At 42.2% G+C, this 15,923-nt stretch overlaps 1 protein-coding gene across 5 annotated transcripts in view; it reads right to left on the reverse strand.

Moving 5' to 3' along the window:
- Positions 1 to 15,923, reverse strand: part of LOC122559944 (engulfment and cell motility protein 2) — a 174,214-nt gene that overhangs the window by 103,636 nt on the left and 54,655 nt on the right. For all 5 annotated transcript variants that reach the window (XM_087994988.1, XM_087994986.1, XM_087994987.1 and 2 more), the window contains exons 2-3: positions 7,852 to 8,006; positions 2,252 to 2,292 (exon numbers count right to left, since the gene is read on the reverse strand). In XM_087994988.1, coding sequence (XP_087851114.1) covers positions 2,252 to 2,292; positions 7,852 to 7,929 — 119 coding nt within the window. In that variant the 5' untranslated portion in view covers positions 7,930 to 8,006. The remainder of the gene's footprint in view (positions 1 to 2,251; positions 2,293 to 7,851; positions 8,007 to 15,923) is intronic.

Here is a 15,923-nt window from a genome sequence, read left to right on the forward strand (position 1 = left end):
CCCTTAGTAATTGAGTCCTCCACTCTGGGAAAAAGTTTCTTGCTATCCACCCTGTCCACACCTCTCATGATTTTGTAGGCATCAAATCAGGTCTCCTCTCAACCTCCTGCTTTCCAATGAAAATAATCCTAATCTACTCAATCTCTCCTCATAGCTAGCACCCTCCATACCAGGCATCATCCTGCTGAACCTCCTCTGCACCCTCTCCAAAGCATCCATATCCTTTTGGTAATGTGGCAACTATAATTGTACGTTGTATTCCAAATGTGGCCGAACCAAAGTCTTATACAACTGTAACAATTGTATTCAATACCCCATCCAATGAAGGAAAGCATGCTGTATGCCTTCTTGACCACTCTACTGACCTGCTTTGACACCTTCGGGGAATAAGAGACCTGAACACCCAGATCTCTCTGTACATCAATTTTCCCCAGGACTTTTCCATTTACTGTATAGTTTGCTCCAGAATTGGTTCTTCCAAAATGCATCACCTTGCATTTGTCCAGATTGAACTCCATCTGCCATTTCTCTGCCCGACTCGCCAATCTATCTATATTCTGCTGTATTCTCTGATAGTCCCCTTCACTACCTGCTATTCCACCAATCTTAGTGTCATCTGCAAACTTGCTAATGAGGCAACCTACAGCACTGTTCACTGGTATCCACTTTGAGAAGCTCCCTTCCACTACTACTGTCTCCTGTTGCCCAACCAGTCCTCTATCCATCGAGCTAGAACACCCTAGACCCCATGCAATTTTACCTTCTTCATCAGCCTACCATGGAGCACCTTATCAAACACCTTACTGAAGTCCATGTATATGACATCTACAACCCTTCCCTCATCAATCAACTTTTTCACCTCTTCAAAGAATTCTATTAGGTTTGTAAGATATGACCTTCCCTTCAGAAAACCATGCTGCCTAACACTGATAAGCCCATTTTCAAATGGGTATATATCTTATCCCTTAATATCTTCTCCAGTAGCTTCCCTACCACTGACATCAGGCTCACAGGTCTGTAATTACCTGGATTATCCCTGCTACCCTTCTTAAACAAGGGGACAACATTAGCAATTCTCCAGTTTTCTGGGACCTCCAACGATGCTGCAAAGATATCCCCTGTTGAAGCTCCAGCTACTTCCTCTCTTGCTTCCCTCAATAATCTGGGATAGATCCCATCCGTGCCTGGGCACTTGTCCACCTTAATGCCTTTTTAGGTGGACTCTTCCTCCTTCCTTATGCTAACTTGACCTACAGTAATCAAACATCTATTGCTAACCTCAACATCTGCCATGTCCCTCTCCTTGGTGAATACCGATGCAAAGTACTTATTAAGAATCTCAACCATTTTCTCTGACTCCACACATATATCTTCCCTCCTTTGTCCTTCAGTGGGCCAACCCTTTCCCTAGTTACCCTCTTGCTCATTATATATGAATAAAAGTCTTTGGGGTTTTCCTTATCCCTGCTCACTAAGGATTTCTCACGACCCTTTTTGTCCTCTTAATTCCTCACTTCAGATTGGAAGAATATCAGGAATGTAGGACCAAAGCTTTGTCTCTTCAGGTTATAGTCCAACAGGTTTAATTGGAAGCACACTAGCTTTCGGAGCGTCGCTCCTTCATCAGGTGATAGTCACCTGATGAAGGAGCGATGCTCTGAAAGCTAGTGTGCTTCCAATTAAACCTGTTGGACTATAACCTGGTGTTGTGTGATTTTTAACTTTGTGTACTCCAGTCCAACACCGGCATCTCCAAATCTTGTCTGTCTTCAGTCACCTAGACCTTATGTATGCATCCTTTTTCCTCTCAACTAGTACAATCACAATATTTAAAAGGCATCTGGTTGGGTACATGAATAGGACGTGTTGAGAGGGATAAGGGCCAAATGCTGGCAAACGGGACTATATTAATCTAGGATATCTGGTCAGCATGGATGAATTGGACCGAAGGGACTGTTTCCATGCTGTACATCTCTATGACTCTATGATGCTATGAATCACAAATTTTACAGACACTTACTCACCACATGCCACATAATTCTGACCATCAGATCTGCCAAATCATTGTATATGACATCCCAACACAACCATTTCCTTCTGGTAAAACACCAATCATTGGTCCCAGTGCATCTTCCTCATCCTCTAACTATAATACATCACTGACTGAGCAATTCTTCATCCATACCTCAATACCTTATCTCGAGAGGACCTGTTTTTATTCAAATATAGGTTGTGGTACCACCGTACTTACCCATCACAGACCTCCCGGATAATTGCAATCAGTGGCTTTTTCTGAAAATAACAAAGAGTTGAGTTAGCAATTAAATTAACCAGCAATTATTTCAGATCACATCAAACCCTCAAGAATTTTATTTAAATAATATTTTACTACAGCTCAAAACCACAACAGCATTAGTTTTATTTTCTAAGAAATCTTTGAAATACAGAGTTACAGCTTCTGTCCTCTCACATGACCCTGCCCTGATCTTAACCACAGTTTTTTCAGTTTTTGCTTCTTCACCTCTATCACCTATGTGATTCTCTAGCTTCAACATGTGCCATTTTCTTACATGCTTGTATCAGTTGGGCCCCCTCAACACATCAGAAATATCTGAGTTCAAGTCCCATTCAGGACTTGACCACAAAAACTAAACATTGGCATTCCAGTGCAGTATGGGGGGAAAGCTGGATAACCAGAGATACCATGTTTCAGATGAGACATTAAATCCATGTCTTACCTGTCTTCTCATGTGGAGATAAAAGATGACACTGTCTCAGCAAAGAACAGGAAGGTTAACCTGGACAATACTTATCCCGTTCCAAAGAAGAGTCCATCCTGACTCAAAACGTTAATCCTGTTTCTCATTCCACAGATGATGGATCTCTCCAGCAATTTCTGTTTTTGATTCAGTACATATCCCTCCCTTTTCATGTATCTGTCAAGATGTTTCTTAAACGTTGCTATTGTATCTGCCTCCACCATCTCCTGTGGCAACAAATTCCAGACACTTGCCATCTTCCGTGTAAAATAAAATGCCTCTCACATCTCCTATGACCCCGAGAAATTAATATTCTACCCTGGGAAAAAGACTCTGACTAACCATTCTATCCATACCTCTCATTATTTTGTAAACTTCCATCAGGTTGTCTCTCATCCTAATTTCTCGTCAAAGCCAATGCGCTCCAAACCAGGCAACATCCTGGTAAACCATTCCTCTACCCTCTCCAAAGCCTTCACACCCTTCTAGCCATGTGGAATTGTACACAATATTCCAAATGTGACCTAACTAAAGTTTTACACAGCTACAATATGACTTGTCCCGACTCAAACTCCATTATCATCATTTCCCAGTATGAAGGCTCAAAACATATTAGATACACTTTGGTCCTTGTACATTTAAGAAGTATTAAATTCATAGTCAATCGTAAAAGATGCTAAAAGACAAATTGGTAATGGGGGCATATGGAACCTTGTGTAGATCTCTAATAGTCCAGGTTTCACCCATTTACCACAGATTTTATCCTCCAACAACTTGCAACTCCCTCTATTCCACTGCAACCTCTAGTAAAATACTGAACTTGCATAGGTATGAGCTTTGAGCAAGGTTTGGAATTAGAATATTTCCAAACCTAACAAACAGCACAAATGGATGGGCACAAGGGATCTCCAAGAAGGACAGTCAGTTAGGAACGAATTAACACGTTTGAATGGAAAATGCACAATTAAAATTGTACAGATATTAATTTTATGGGTAAAAATTGAAGATGCGTGCTTAATAAGTTGGAGGCAAGATGTCCAAAATGGAATAATTATTGATGGTTTCTGCTTGGAATATACTGCAAGAGACATGTTACTTAGTTTTGCTCCTTTCATTAAGGGAGGGGCAGTAGGGTCAAGGTTCTGACAGCTAGAAGAAGCTGATAGCTTCAGGCAAGCAAGGAGAGACAACAGAAACTTAGTTGGGAATTTAGACAAGAGGATAATGCACTGGGATTAACTCTGTTGAGAGGAGACCAGCTTATTGTAATCGAAAGGGGCACTGTCCAAAAGACATCCACTCTGCTGTCTGTAACTTTCATTATACAAAAATATCCATGAGGATCTGTGCATGATAAAATGATAATCTTACACTCGGTTACACAGTGAGCGTGTTCAGTAGCTAAAACCGAGATCTGTGCTGATATCTCTCAATGAGCTCTTGATTTAATAGATGCCACTTTTGTTTGAAACAATCCTGATCCCAAATACATTTGCCTGCTTCACAGGAAGTGAGGACAAACAATGTGGCAGTATTCAATCTTGGTTAATAATGTAGCAGGGGCCTTGAATTTAAATCTATACAGAGATGCAGGGCAGGGTAAATAACAAAGGCCACATTTAGAACATGGGGAGGGGTAGAGAATGCAGATAGCTCTTATTACAAGAACACTTTATGGAAGGAGTGAATGATAAACAACCTCATTGATAGCCATAATGGCATCATCTCACGGCAGGGGTGCATATCCACTCATCCTGGAGGTCACTGCCTGTGGGTGCATATTATTTAAATATTGAATATAGCAATTTTACATCATCACTTTTACATTGGAGAATTGAATGTCATGGAATTTCTCCAGTTTTGAGTGTTTTGATGATACTCCAGTAATTAGGAAAATCTGCTTTTCTATGCCCTCTGCTTTAGTACAACCCCACAGGCCCAGGTCATCCTTCAAAACTAGATCCAGCCATTGAAATGTGAAAAGAGAGTGAATGACAGTAGCTATCCATCCACAGGGTATTGAGCACAATCAAGGTGAAGGTGAAGAGATTTTTAGATACTAAGAGAGTTAGGGCAAGAAAGTAGGGTTGAGCTAAAAGATAATATTTTTTACTAAATGGATTGAATTGAATTTATTGTCACATGTACTGAGGCACAGTGAAAAAAGCTTTGTCTTATGAGCAATACCGGCAGATCACAGAGTTAAGTTGCATAGATAAGTAAATAATAGGTAAACAGCAGCAAAAACAAAAACACAGGTACAAGCGAATGTTAAGAGTTTGTGAGTCCATTCAGTATTCTAACAACAATAGGGTAGAAACTGTTTCGAAACTGGATAGTGGGTGTGTTCAGGCTTCTGTACCTTCTCCCCGATGGTAGAGGTTGTAGAAAAACCATTGTCTGGGTGGGATGGATCTTTGAGAATGCTGGTGGCCTTTCCTTGTCACGGGATCTGGTAGATGGATTCTATAGATGGGAGGTTGGTCTTTGTGATCGTCTGGGCCGAGTTCACCACTCTCTGCAACCGTCTCTGATCTTGAATGGTATAGTTGCCATACCAGGTCAAGCTTTGAGTAAAGGGTTAAAACATTGCTCCTGCTCCTAGTGGGAGGTTGAGAGTCCTAGTTTGGCTTGATCCTATTTTCATTTGCTATCTATACAATATTTGCTTTAAACAGCAAACAGAATGTCTAATTCAGGATATTTTCATTCAGGCCTCACTCAGGGACATAGATGGCACTGCAAGAGTGGAGTAGAAACTAATTAACTGAAAATGTGTTGCTGGAAAAGCGCAGCAGGTCAGGCAGCATCCAAGGAGCAGGAGAATCGACGTTTCGGGCATAAGCCCTTCTTCATGACCTGCTGCGCTTTTCCAGCAACACATTTTCAGCTCTGATCTCCAGCATCTGCAGTCCTCACTTTCTCCTAGAAACTACTTAAACCAATTCAGTCTACAAACCATACCTAGAGCCTCCTGGTGCTGTATGGTGACTTATTCAGCCGCAAACAGATACTGATTGAAATCTTACATTATGATCCCTCAGTGACTAATGAGCAACCTGGCAGCATGCTGAGCAATTCGATTGCAGCTCTGTAGTCAGATTCCAACCTCAGCAACCACAAGATGATGCACAGCCGATAGTAACAGGATGGACCCGGCGATGGCATTATACTGTTGAAACAACTTACCAAACAATTCTAACTTTCACAATTTTGTTTCTATGGATCAATTTCTTTCTGGTACACTATTGCTTTCTTAAGGACAGTTAGGAATGGGAAATAAATGCTAACTTTGCCAGCCATGACCATTTTCTGTATAAAATAAAATCTCCTGATAAATATCTATGTTTTGTTTTTTGTGAAGCACTTTTGAGCATTAGGCTGTATTTTCCAAGCAGACCGTAGTCATTCAGAGGCCAGGTTAATATAAATTATTTGTAATGCAGTGCCCTTGCTACTAGACCCCGAAGAGTGAATTTCACGACCAACCACATTCCACCAAGCTTAATCCTTACCACCTTTTATGGATGACATTCTACTGCTCTTGGATCAGCCTCTAGAAGCAAGGTTTAGTCTTTAACCTGAATCACCTGCACTGAAAACACTCAAAGTTCAACCCACCACCTCAGAGTTGGCAAAGACTTCCACACAATCAATCAGTATGGACATGGGGTTAAACCAAGGTCCGAGCAGTGAAAGGTTCTTATGCAACACCATGAACCCCAGTTTCCTCATATACCTTGTTGGGCATGGACAAGGAAACTCAAATATTGCAGAATAAAGGCAAACCCACAGAACAGTGATATTCAGACCAGCACCAGCACGCAACACCCAGTTGTTTTATTTATTTCATGTATCCAAGGTTGTCCGCTTTAAGTGGTCTTAACCTAAAGAATAGCAAGTGTCAGCACCTGTAGCTTGGGTTTATTTATACCACATTTAAAATATCCCAAGGCATTTCACAGAAGCATAGTCAGACAAAGCATGATGCCAAGACAATAAAAATTAGCATAGGTGGCGAAAGACTTGGTGGAAGAGGTTGTGTTTTAACAAGCACCATAAAGGACAGAGAAAAGCATAGACATTAAGGAAAGGAATTGCAGGGTTTGGGATACAGGAAGCTGAAAGCACTGCCGCCAATGGAAAGAAACATGGTTGATGTACAAGAATACTGATTTGAAACAATGCAGGGGGCATCATAATTAAGCAAGATCTGTCCTCACCTTAAATTAACACACCAGCACTAGTCAGCAGGAATAAACAGACAGCAATCAAGAATACAATCCCTAATGTAGCGCTCTTATTTTAACAGTTCACTGCCAAAGGGATGATATTCTGATTAAGCAGAGTCCAACCAAGCAGCTTTAGCTTGATTCATATGAAAAAATAAATCTCATTAACAGGTAGCAGCTGGCAAACATGCTGCCTGCAGTGATGTGTGACTTCCTAGAACCAGCTGGCTCTCCACCCAGATGTTCCAAGCCAGCATCAAATTTACAGTCCCCAAGCTCAATTGATAGCAAGTTCAAAACTGCCTGTGCGGTGTGTCACGTAGCATCGTACACTCTGCTGTAGTATCAAACACAGTCTCAGCAAAGTGCGACAGACTGTCAACCTTCTACAAGGCACAAGTCTGCTCACCTCGTGAATGCAGTTCCAACAACACTCAAGAAGGTCGACATCATCTAGGATACAGCAGCTGCTTGATCAGCACACTATTAATCACCTTCAACACTTACTCCCACCACCACCACCGACACATGGTGGCAGCTATTTGCACCATTTACTAGATGCACTGCAGCATCACACCAAAGCCTTCTTTAATGCCAGCTTCCAAACCCATGATTTCTACCCTTCTGGAAGGACATGGGCAGCAGATACATGGGAACACCCACCCCCTGCAAATTTCCCAAGTCATGTACCAATCTAACTTTGAACAATGTCATCATTCCTTTAGTACTGCTGGATATTCCTTCAAAACAATACCTATTCCCCTTAAATGATTAGACTCTGGCTCTTTTATAAACTCTTTGTGCAAATGTTAACATTACTGACTTCCAGCCAGCGTTCACTGGATCTTCTGGACGCTCACCTGGTCTATCTCAATCAGCTGGGCATTGGCTCCTGGCCATTCGATCGCCACCTTCACGATGTCTGATGGGGGCGGCATTGGGACAACCAGTCCAGCTTGTGCTCTCAAACAGGTCAAAGGGATGGACCAGCACCTTGAGACATCAGAGGTTGAACCTGTGCAGCAGAGCAATGTAAAATTAAAAAGCTGTAATTGAACATTTTCCAACCAGTTATATTTACTCCTTAAATGTATAACTTAGCTTCACAGATCTGAAAGTCCAGCTTTAATTAAGAGTTAGCCGATCCCTGGAGGAGTGCCACAATATATCTTAGGCCCTGGCCATGAAAATGAAGAAAGAGCTAGTAGACTCCACACTGCTGGAACCACACATGCCTAACATTAAGTACAGATGGAATTCACTGGTGATACACTCAAAACCAAAGTGACCTGCTCGCGCACTGTTTAAGCTCACAGCGCAGGAGGCCATTCAGCCCATTGTGCCTGGGCAAGCTCTTATAAAGAGGCACCTTATTAGTCCCACTCCCCTGTTCTTTTCCCATACCTTTGCAAATCCTCCCCTTTTGGAGGTTATATCAAATTCCCTATTGAAAGTAAGATTATTTGACAATTTCTGCGACATTCTTTCAGACTGTTTAATAGCTATGGAACTGCACCATGCTGGGGATCATTATGTTCAGGCTCGGAGAGGGGAATGACACAGAAAATGACAACAGAAACCCATCTGAAAAAAAATAACTTGCACATGCAGAGAGAGAACAGGAAAACAAAAGGACTAAATATATGACACTGCAGAAATAAATTTCAGGCGAGTGGAAGTAGGTGATACCAGTGGTCAAAACATAATGTGTTATAATTCAGGTCATTACAGACCTGAAAAAGACATATAGCCTGCAACCTATGACTCACCTGATGCCTTGCCACTCAGATCAAGGAGGCCTGTCCAAAAGCAAAGTTAAGAATTGCCCTGTCACAACTCCCAGATGGGAAAGGGGAGTTGGTTGAACCATTGAACAATATTATAATCTTCTATCTATTATTAAGAAATACAAGTATGATTTTCTACATCAATTACATATGATATATATCTCATAGTTTTAAAGAGACCGATACAAAAAATGGTAGATGTTTGGCCCAATGCCCTGAATAGATACATTGACTCAAGGACTCAAATCCCAGGGGCAGGAGACACTTGTACAATTCTGGTATGTTGAATTGTTAAGATGGAATTGTTAGCGTCTGTACCACAACTGACATGACCGAGCAGTAAGTTTGCTGCAGGCTTGCAGTATCTGAACAGATAGTTTGCTCTATCCACTTACCCCCATATAGCCCTGACAATCTCTAAAATCAAAGTTTTTGGGAGGGGGGTGGAATCACAAGGGTGTTTCTTGGTACATACAATCACTGGACCACACAGCACTAATCATTCCAAATGTTCCACTGAACTGCATCCACACTCATTGCAACGACTTTCATTTTTAAATCCCCAGAGTGAGATGGGATGGGATAGGAGTTCAATTGGGTCGAGGGAGAATAGAAAAACATTTAATAAAAGAAAAGGTCAGCTCCCAGATTCCACAGCCAAGATTCCAGTCAGAAAGTAACAGATTTGTTCAACACTCTTGCAGTTCCACATCTGGCCTCACAAAGATACAGAGACAGGACAAACACATTTAACGCCTATTAGCTTATGCATCATGGTACTAGTGAAAAGGCTGGGGGAGGGGGGTGGTGATGGGGATGGAGGAGAGGAAGAAAAAAACCAAGAACCTGTGCAACAGTTATTCTTTCCCAACATTTTGGAGAAGCTTACCTCTATCAGACTCTCTTCCTCATTATTTTGGTGTCTTTTAACCACCACCACTCAAAATGACCTTCAATCCAATTTCTTCAAAGTCATCAGTTCCTTACAAGGTGGGGGTTTGAACCTTCACACAGTTTTATAGAAATCGCACAATATGGTTGTGGAAATATACTTACTCTCAAACCCCAATCAATGTTGACCATGGGCCTCCCTACCCCCACAAGCTATTTCTGATGGTGGTCTGATGGTAGCGGAGTGGATTATGTTACCACCCACCAAAATAAATGCCTTTTCTTTCCACTCTCCACCCCCAGCTCTCAACCAGCAACAGCAAACGATACCACCCATCACCTCTGGGTTGCTAGCTCAGCACCATGTTGATTAGGCTGTGATCTGTATTGCATACCGGTCACACAGTACTGGGACACATTACAAGTGTAAACAATGAGTGGGTATCCAAACAAAGACTGAAAGAGACACGCACTCAAACTCTAAGGCTGCTTAAGCATGCTTAGGAATAAGTACACGCAAAAACTAGGAGACTACAGTCTCAATCTTTGCAATGGTAGAGTAAAGTGAAGATCTGGGAGGCTTTGAAGATTCTATGCATTGGAGGATGGAGAGTATAGAGGCAACAAATAATTGATGAAGAATACAAAGTTAGTAAAGAAGAGGCAAGAAGCACTGAGCTATTGTGCCATACTTACTTCTTAAATATTTCCAAGGAATCTGACTGTATTAGTCATGTCAGAAGGATAGGGGAGATGTTTAAAAATGTGTTGCTGGAAAAGCGCAGCAGGTCAGGCAGCATCAAAGGAGCAGGAGAATCGACGTTTCGGGCATAAGCCCTTCCTCAGGAATATGCCCGAAACGTCGATTCTCCTGCTCCTTTGATGCTGCCTGACCTGCTGCGCTTTTCCAGCAATACATTTTTAAGCTCTAATCTCCAGCATCTGCAGCCCTCACTTTCTCCTCGGGGAGATGTTTGCAAGGGTTAGGACCCGAGTAACCTGGATGCCCTACCAAGGCATACATCCACGTCAAATGGAGGTGGGAAGGGAGACTAGTTTCCCAGGGCTCTCAAAGTTCCACTAACAACTACAAGTAGTTGGTTGTTCACACCAGCGACCAGCAGTGTGGGACAATAACACTTCTGATGTGTTCTGTCTGGAAACACAGAAAAAGATAGAAGGTCCCAGTAAATTGGTAGGACAACAGTTCAGAGACCAGCAAGACGCGTGACAAACCCATGGCCACAGTCACCACAATGGTCAGTAAGGTGATGTGGCCAGTCTCTTGTGACTAGTCTGGCTTCACACGCCAGAAACTTGAGTTAATCATGGAAGGTGACAGTCAAACAATAGGAGCTACACAACAGTTGGGTTTTCCTACCACCAACTCAATTATGAATAGTGACCAGAAGAAGCTCTTACTTAAAAAAAACTTATAAATTTATCACAATGTCACTCAAAACTCAAACAAGAGGTCAGCTATTGGGCCTGTTATACCCAGCAGAAGAGGTAGTTTCTTGAGATTAGGAACATGGAATATAAGAACTTTTATATCAGGTTAAGAAAAACTTGCTAACTGCATACCAATCATGGAAAGACACTGTTGAGATAATAGATTAGATTAGATTAGATTACATTACAGTATGGAAACAGGCCCTTCGGCCCAACAAGTCCACACCGACCCGCCAAAGCGAAACCCATCCATACCCCTACATTTACCCCTTACCTAACACTACGGGCAATTTAGTATGGCCAATTCACCTGACCCTGCACATCTTTGGACTGTGGGAGGAAACCGGAGCACCCGGAGGAAACCCACGCAGACACGGGGAGAACGTGCAAACTCCACACAGTCAGTCGCCTGAGGCGGGAATTGAACCCGGGTCTCTGGCGCTGTGAGGCAGCAGTGCTAACCACTGTGCCACTGTGCCGCCCACGGACTAGCAAAAGCAAAAAATTAGTCAGATTAAAAAAAATAGGAGTTTTGCATGACTTCTTGTGAGGTCATAGTTTGTAAAGGATGGAAAGAGGCCCTTCAGGCCATTGTGTCCATTCCAATCATCAAACATTCATCTCCTCTATTCTTATGTTCTAGCACTTGGCCTGTAATCTTATATGCCATGGCACTTCATGTGTTTATCTGAAAGTCCATACATACCTCATAGGTTTCCGTCTCCACTACCATATTGGAAAGTGAGTTTAAGATGCTCACAAATGACTAGACGAAAACACAGAGTCATAATTGTAGAACTATACAGAATGGAAACAGACCCCTCAGTCCAACTCATCCATGCTGACCAGATATCCTAATCTGTTCTAGTCCCATTTGCCAGCATTTGGCCCATATCTCTTTAAACCCTTCCTATTCATGTACCCATCCAGATGCCTTTTAAATGTTGTAATTGTACCCACCTCCACCACTTCCTCCGACAGCTCATTCCATACACACACCATCCTCTGAGTAAACAAGTTGCCCCTCAGATCCCTTTTAAGTCTTTCCCCTTTCACCTTAAACCTATGCCCTCTGGTTTTGGATTCCCCTACCCTGGGAAAAAGATCTTGGCTATCTACCCTGTCCATCCTCCTCACAAATTTATGCTCCTCTATAACGTCAGCCCCTCAGCCTCCAGGGAAACAAGCCCCAGCCTATTCAGCCTCTCCCTATAGCTCAAACCCTCTAATACTGGCAAAATCCTTGTAAATCTTTTCTGAACCCTTTCAAGTTGAACGATATGCTCTTTACAGGAGCGACACCAGTGTTGAATGCAGTATTCTAAAAGTGGCCTAACAATGTCCCTCTAAACCTCCTGCTCTTTACTTTTAAACTGTGCGTCCTGGCAATTGACTCCTCTACTAAGGGAAAACGTTTCTCCCTATCTATCCCATCCATGCCCCTCAGAACTTTGTATACCTCAATCAGATCTCCGTAGCCTTCTCTACTCCAAGGAAAGACAACCCCAGCCTGTCCAGCCTCCTTCAGAATTGAAATAAGGAATTTATTTGAAAACTAGAAATCACAAGATACAAAAGATTAATTGATGTGGATATTGTGAAAAATGACTTAAGAGCTAAAAATATCTGTAAAGGAACTTTAATCTAGCCTTAGATTGAGAAATGAAGGAAGGGAAAAAGAAGAGACAGATATGATTTATTTCTCAAAGTGATTGATTCTGAGAAACCCTATCTTTAAGCAGCCAAATAGATTATACACTTGAAGAAATCCAGGCAGTGAATAGAGAAATCAACTAGATTAAGTAATGGTGAAAAACCATTCAGAACAGTATGAAGAACTGGAAGCAGGACCAAAGACAAGACCAAAAGACTGAAAGGGGGAATAAGGGAAGTGATAGACAGAGGAATAAAAGACAAGGATCAAACAAGGTCACAATGGGAAAACAAAAGTAGGAATGAGAGAAGGAACATTAATAAAAACAAGGCTTAACACTTTCCGCCTGAATGCATGTTGCATTCAAAATAAAGTGGCTGAATTAATCACACAAATGGATGTAACCTGTGTGATATGGCTGGGATTACAGAGACATGGCTACAGGGGGACGAGGGATGGCAACAGACCATTCATTTGTACTCAGTGTGTAGGAAGGGCAGACAAAAAGGAAAAGGGATTGGAGTTGAATTACTGGTTAAAGAGGACCTGCACAATATCGAGGAAAGATATTAGCTCAGACAATGTAGAGTCTGTGTGGGCAGACTTGAGAAATACCAAGGGGTAAAACATTTTAGTGGTGTGATATACAGAGAGCTAACTGCAGTGGGAATGTTGAGAATGTTGTTAAATAGGAAATCAGTGATGTATACCATAAAAGGAACATTTGTAATTTTGCGTTTTTAATCTTCATATAGATTAGGTGAAACAAATTAGTCACAATACCATAGAGGACGAATTCCTGGAGTGTATGCGATTTGGTTTTCTGGACCAATACATTGACGAACTAAGTAGAGAAAAGGCCATCCTAGACTGGGTACTATGCAATGTGAATGGAATAATTAGTAATGTAGTTGTGAGAGATGTCTGGACGTTGAGCGACCATAACATCATAGATTTCTTCATCAAGATGGGTAGGGGATTTTAACTTTCCAAACATCGACTGGGACTGCTATAGTGTTAAGGGTTTAGATAGGGAGGAATTTGTTAAATGTGTATAAGACAATTTTCTGATTCAGTATGTGGATGTACCTACTAGAAAAGGTGCAAAACTTGACATACTCTTGGGAAATACTGCAGGGTAGGTGACTGAGGTGTCAGTGGGGGAGCACTTTGGGGCCAGCGACCATAATTCTATTTGTTTTAAAATAGTGATGGAGAAGGATAGACTATTTCTAAAAGTTGAAGTTCTAAATTGGAGAAAGGCCAATATCGACGGTATTAGGCAAGAACTTTCGAAAGCTGACTGGAGGCAGATGTTCGCAGGTAAAGGGACGGCTAGAAAATGGGAAGCCTTCAGAAATGAGATAACAAGAATCCAGAGAAAGTATATTCCTGTTAGGGTGAAAGGAAAGGCTGGCAGGTATAGGGAATGCTGGATGACTAAAGAAATTCAGGGTTTGGTTAAGAAAAAGAAGGAAGCATGTGTCAGGTACAGACAGGATAGATCGAGTGAATCTTTAGAAGAATATAAAGGAAGTAGGGGTATACTTAAGAGGGAAATCAGGAGGGCAAAAATGGGACATGAGATTGCTTTGGCAAATAGAATTAAGGAGAATCCAAAGGGTTTTTACAAATATATTAAGGACAAAAGGGTAACTAAGGAGAGAATAGGGCCCCTCAAAGATCAGCAAGGCAGCCTTTGTGTGGAGCCATAGAAAATGGGAGAGATACTAAATGAATATTTTGCATCATTATTTACTGTGGAAAAGGATATGGAAGATATAGACTGTAGGAAAATAGATGGTGACATCTTGCAAAATTACAGAGGAGGAAGTCCTGGATGTCTTGAAACGCATAAAGGTGGATAAATCCCCAGGACCTGATCAGGTGTACCCGAGAACTCTGTGGGAAGCCAGAGAACTGATTGCTGGGCCTCTTGCCGAGATATTTGGATCATCGATAGTCACAGGTGAGGTGCCGGAAGACTGGAGGTTGGCAAACGTGGTGCCATTGTTTAAGAAGGGTGGTAAGGACAAGCCAGGGAACTATAGACCGGTGAGCCTGACCTCGGTGGTGGGCAAGTTGTTGGAGGGAATCCTGAAGGACAGGATGTACATGTATTTGGAAAGGCAAGGACTGATTAGGGATAGTCAACATGGCTTTGTGCGTGGGAAATCATGTCTCTCAAACTTGATTGAGGTTTTGAACAAAGAGGAGTGATGAGGGCAGAGCAAATGTGATCTATATGGACTTCAGGAAGGCGTTCGACAAGGTTCCCCATGGGAGACTGATTAGCAAGGTTAGATCTCATGGAATACAGGGAAATAGCCATTTGGATACAGAACTGGCTCAAAGATAGAAGATAGAGTGTGGTGGTGGAGGGTTGTTTTTCACACTGGAGGCCTGTGATCAGTGGAGTGCCACAAGGATCGGTGCTGGGTCCTCTACTTTTTGTCATTTACATAAATGATTTGGATGCGAGCAGAAGAGGTACAGTTAGTAAGTTTGCAGATGACACCAAAATTGGAGGTGTAGTGGACAGCAAAGAGGGTTACCTCAGATTACAACAGGATTTGGACCAGATGGGCCAATGGGCTGAGAAGTAGCAGATGGAGTTTAATTCAGATAAATGCGAGGTGCTGCATTTTCGGAAAGCAAATCTTAGCAGGACTTATACACTTAATGGTAAGGTCCCAGGGAATGTTGCTGAACAAAGAGACCTTGGAGTGCAGGTTCATTGCTCCTTGAAAGTAGAGTCACAGGTAGATAAGATAGTGAAGGAGGCGTTTGGTATGCTTTCCTTTATTGGTCAGAGTATTGAGTACAGGAGTTGGGAGGTCATGTTGCAGCTGGACAGGACATTGGTTAGGCCACTGTTGGAATATTGCATGCAATTCTGGTCTCCTTCCTATCGGAAAGATGTTGTGAAACTTGAAAGGGTTGAGAAAAGATTTACAAGGATGTTGCCAGGGTTGGAGGATTTGAGCCATAGGGGGAGGCTGAACAGGCTGGGTCTGTTTTCCCTGGAATGTCAGAGGCGGAGGGGTGACCTTATAGAGGTTTACAAAATTATGAGGGGCGTGGATAGGATAAATAGGCAAAGTCATTTTCCTGGGGTTGGGGAGTCCAGAACTAGAGGGCATAGGTT

Source organism: Chiloscyllium plagiosum, unplaced genomic scaffold, assembly GCF_037043375.1.
Source record: "Chiloscyllium plagiosum isolate Xiang-an unplaced genomic scaffold, Cpla_swu_hap1 HiC_scaffold_15, whole genome shotgun sequence".
In the NCBI taxonomy this organism is placed as follows: domain Eukaryota; kingdom Metazoa; phylum Chordata; class Chondrichthyes; order Orectolobiformes; family Hemiscylliidae; genus Chiloscyllium; species Chiloscyllium plagiosum.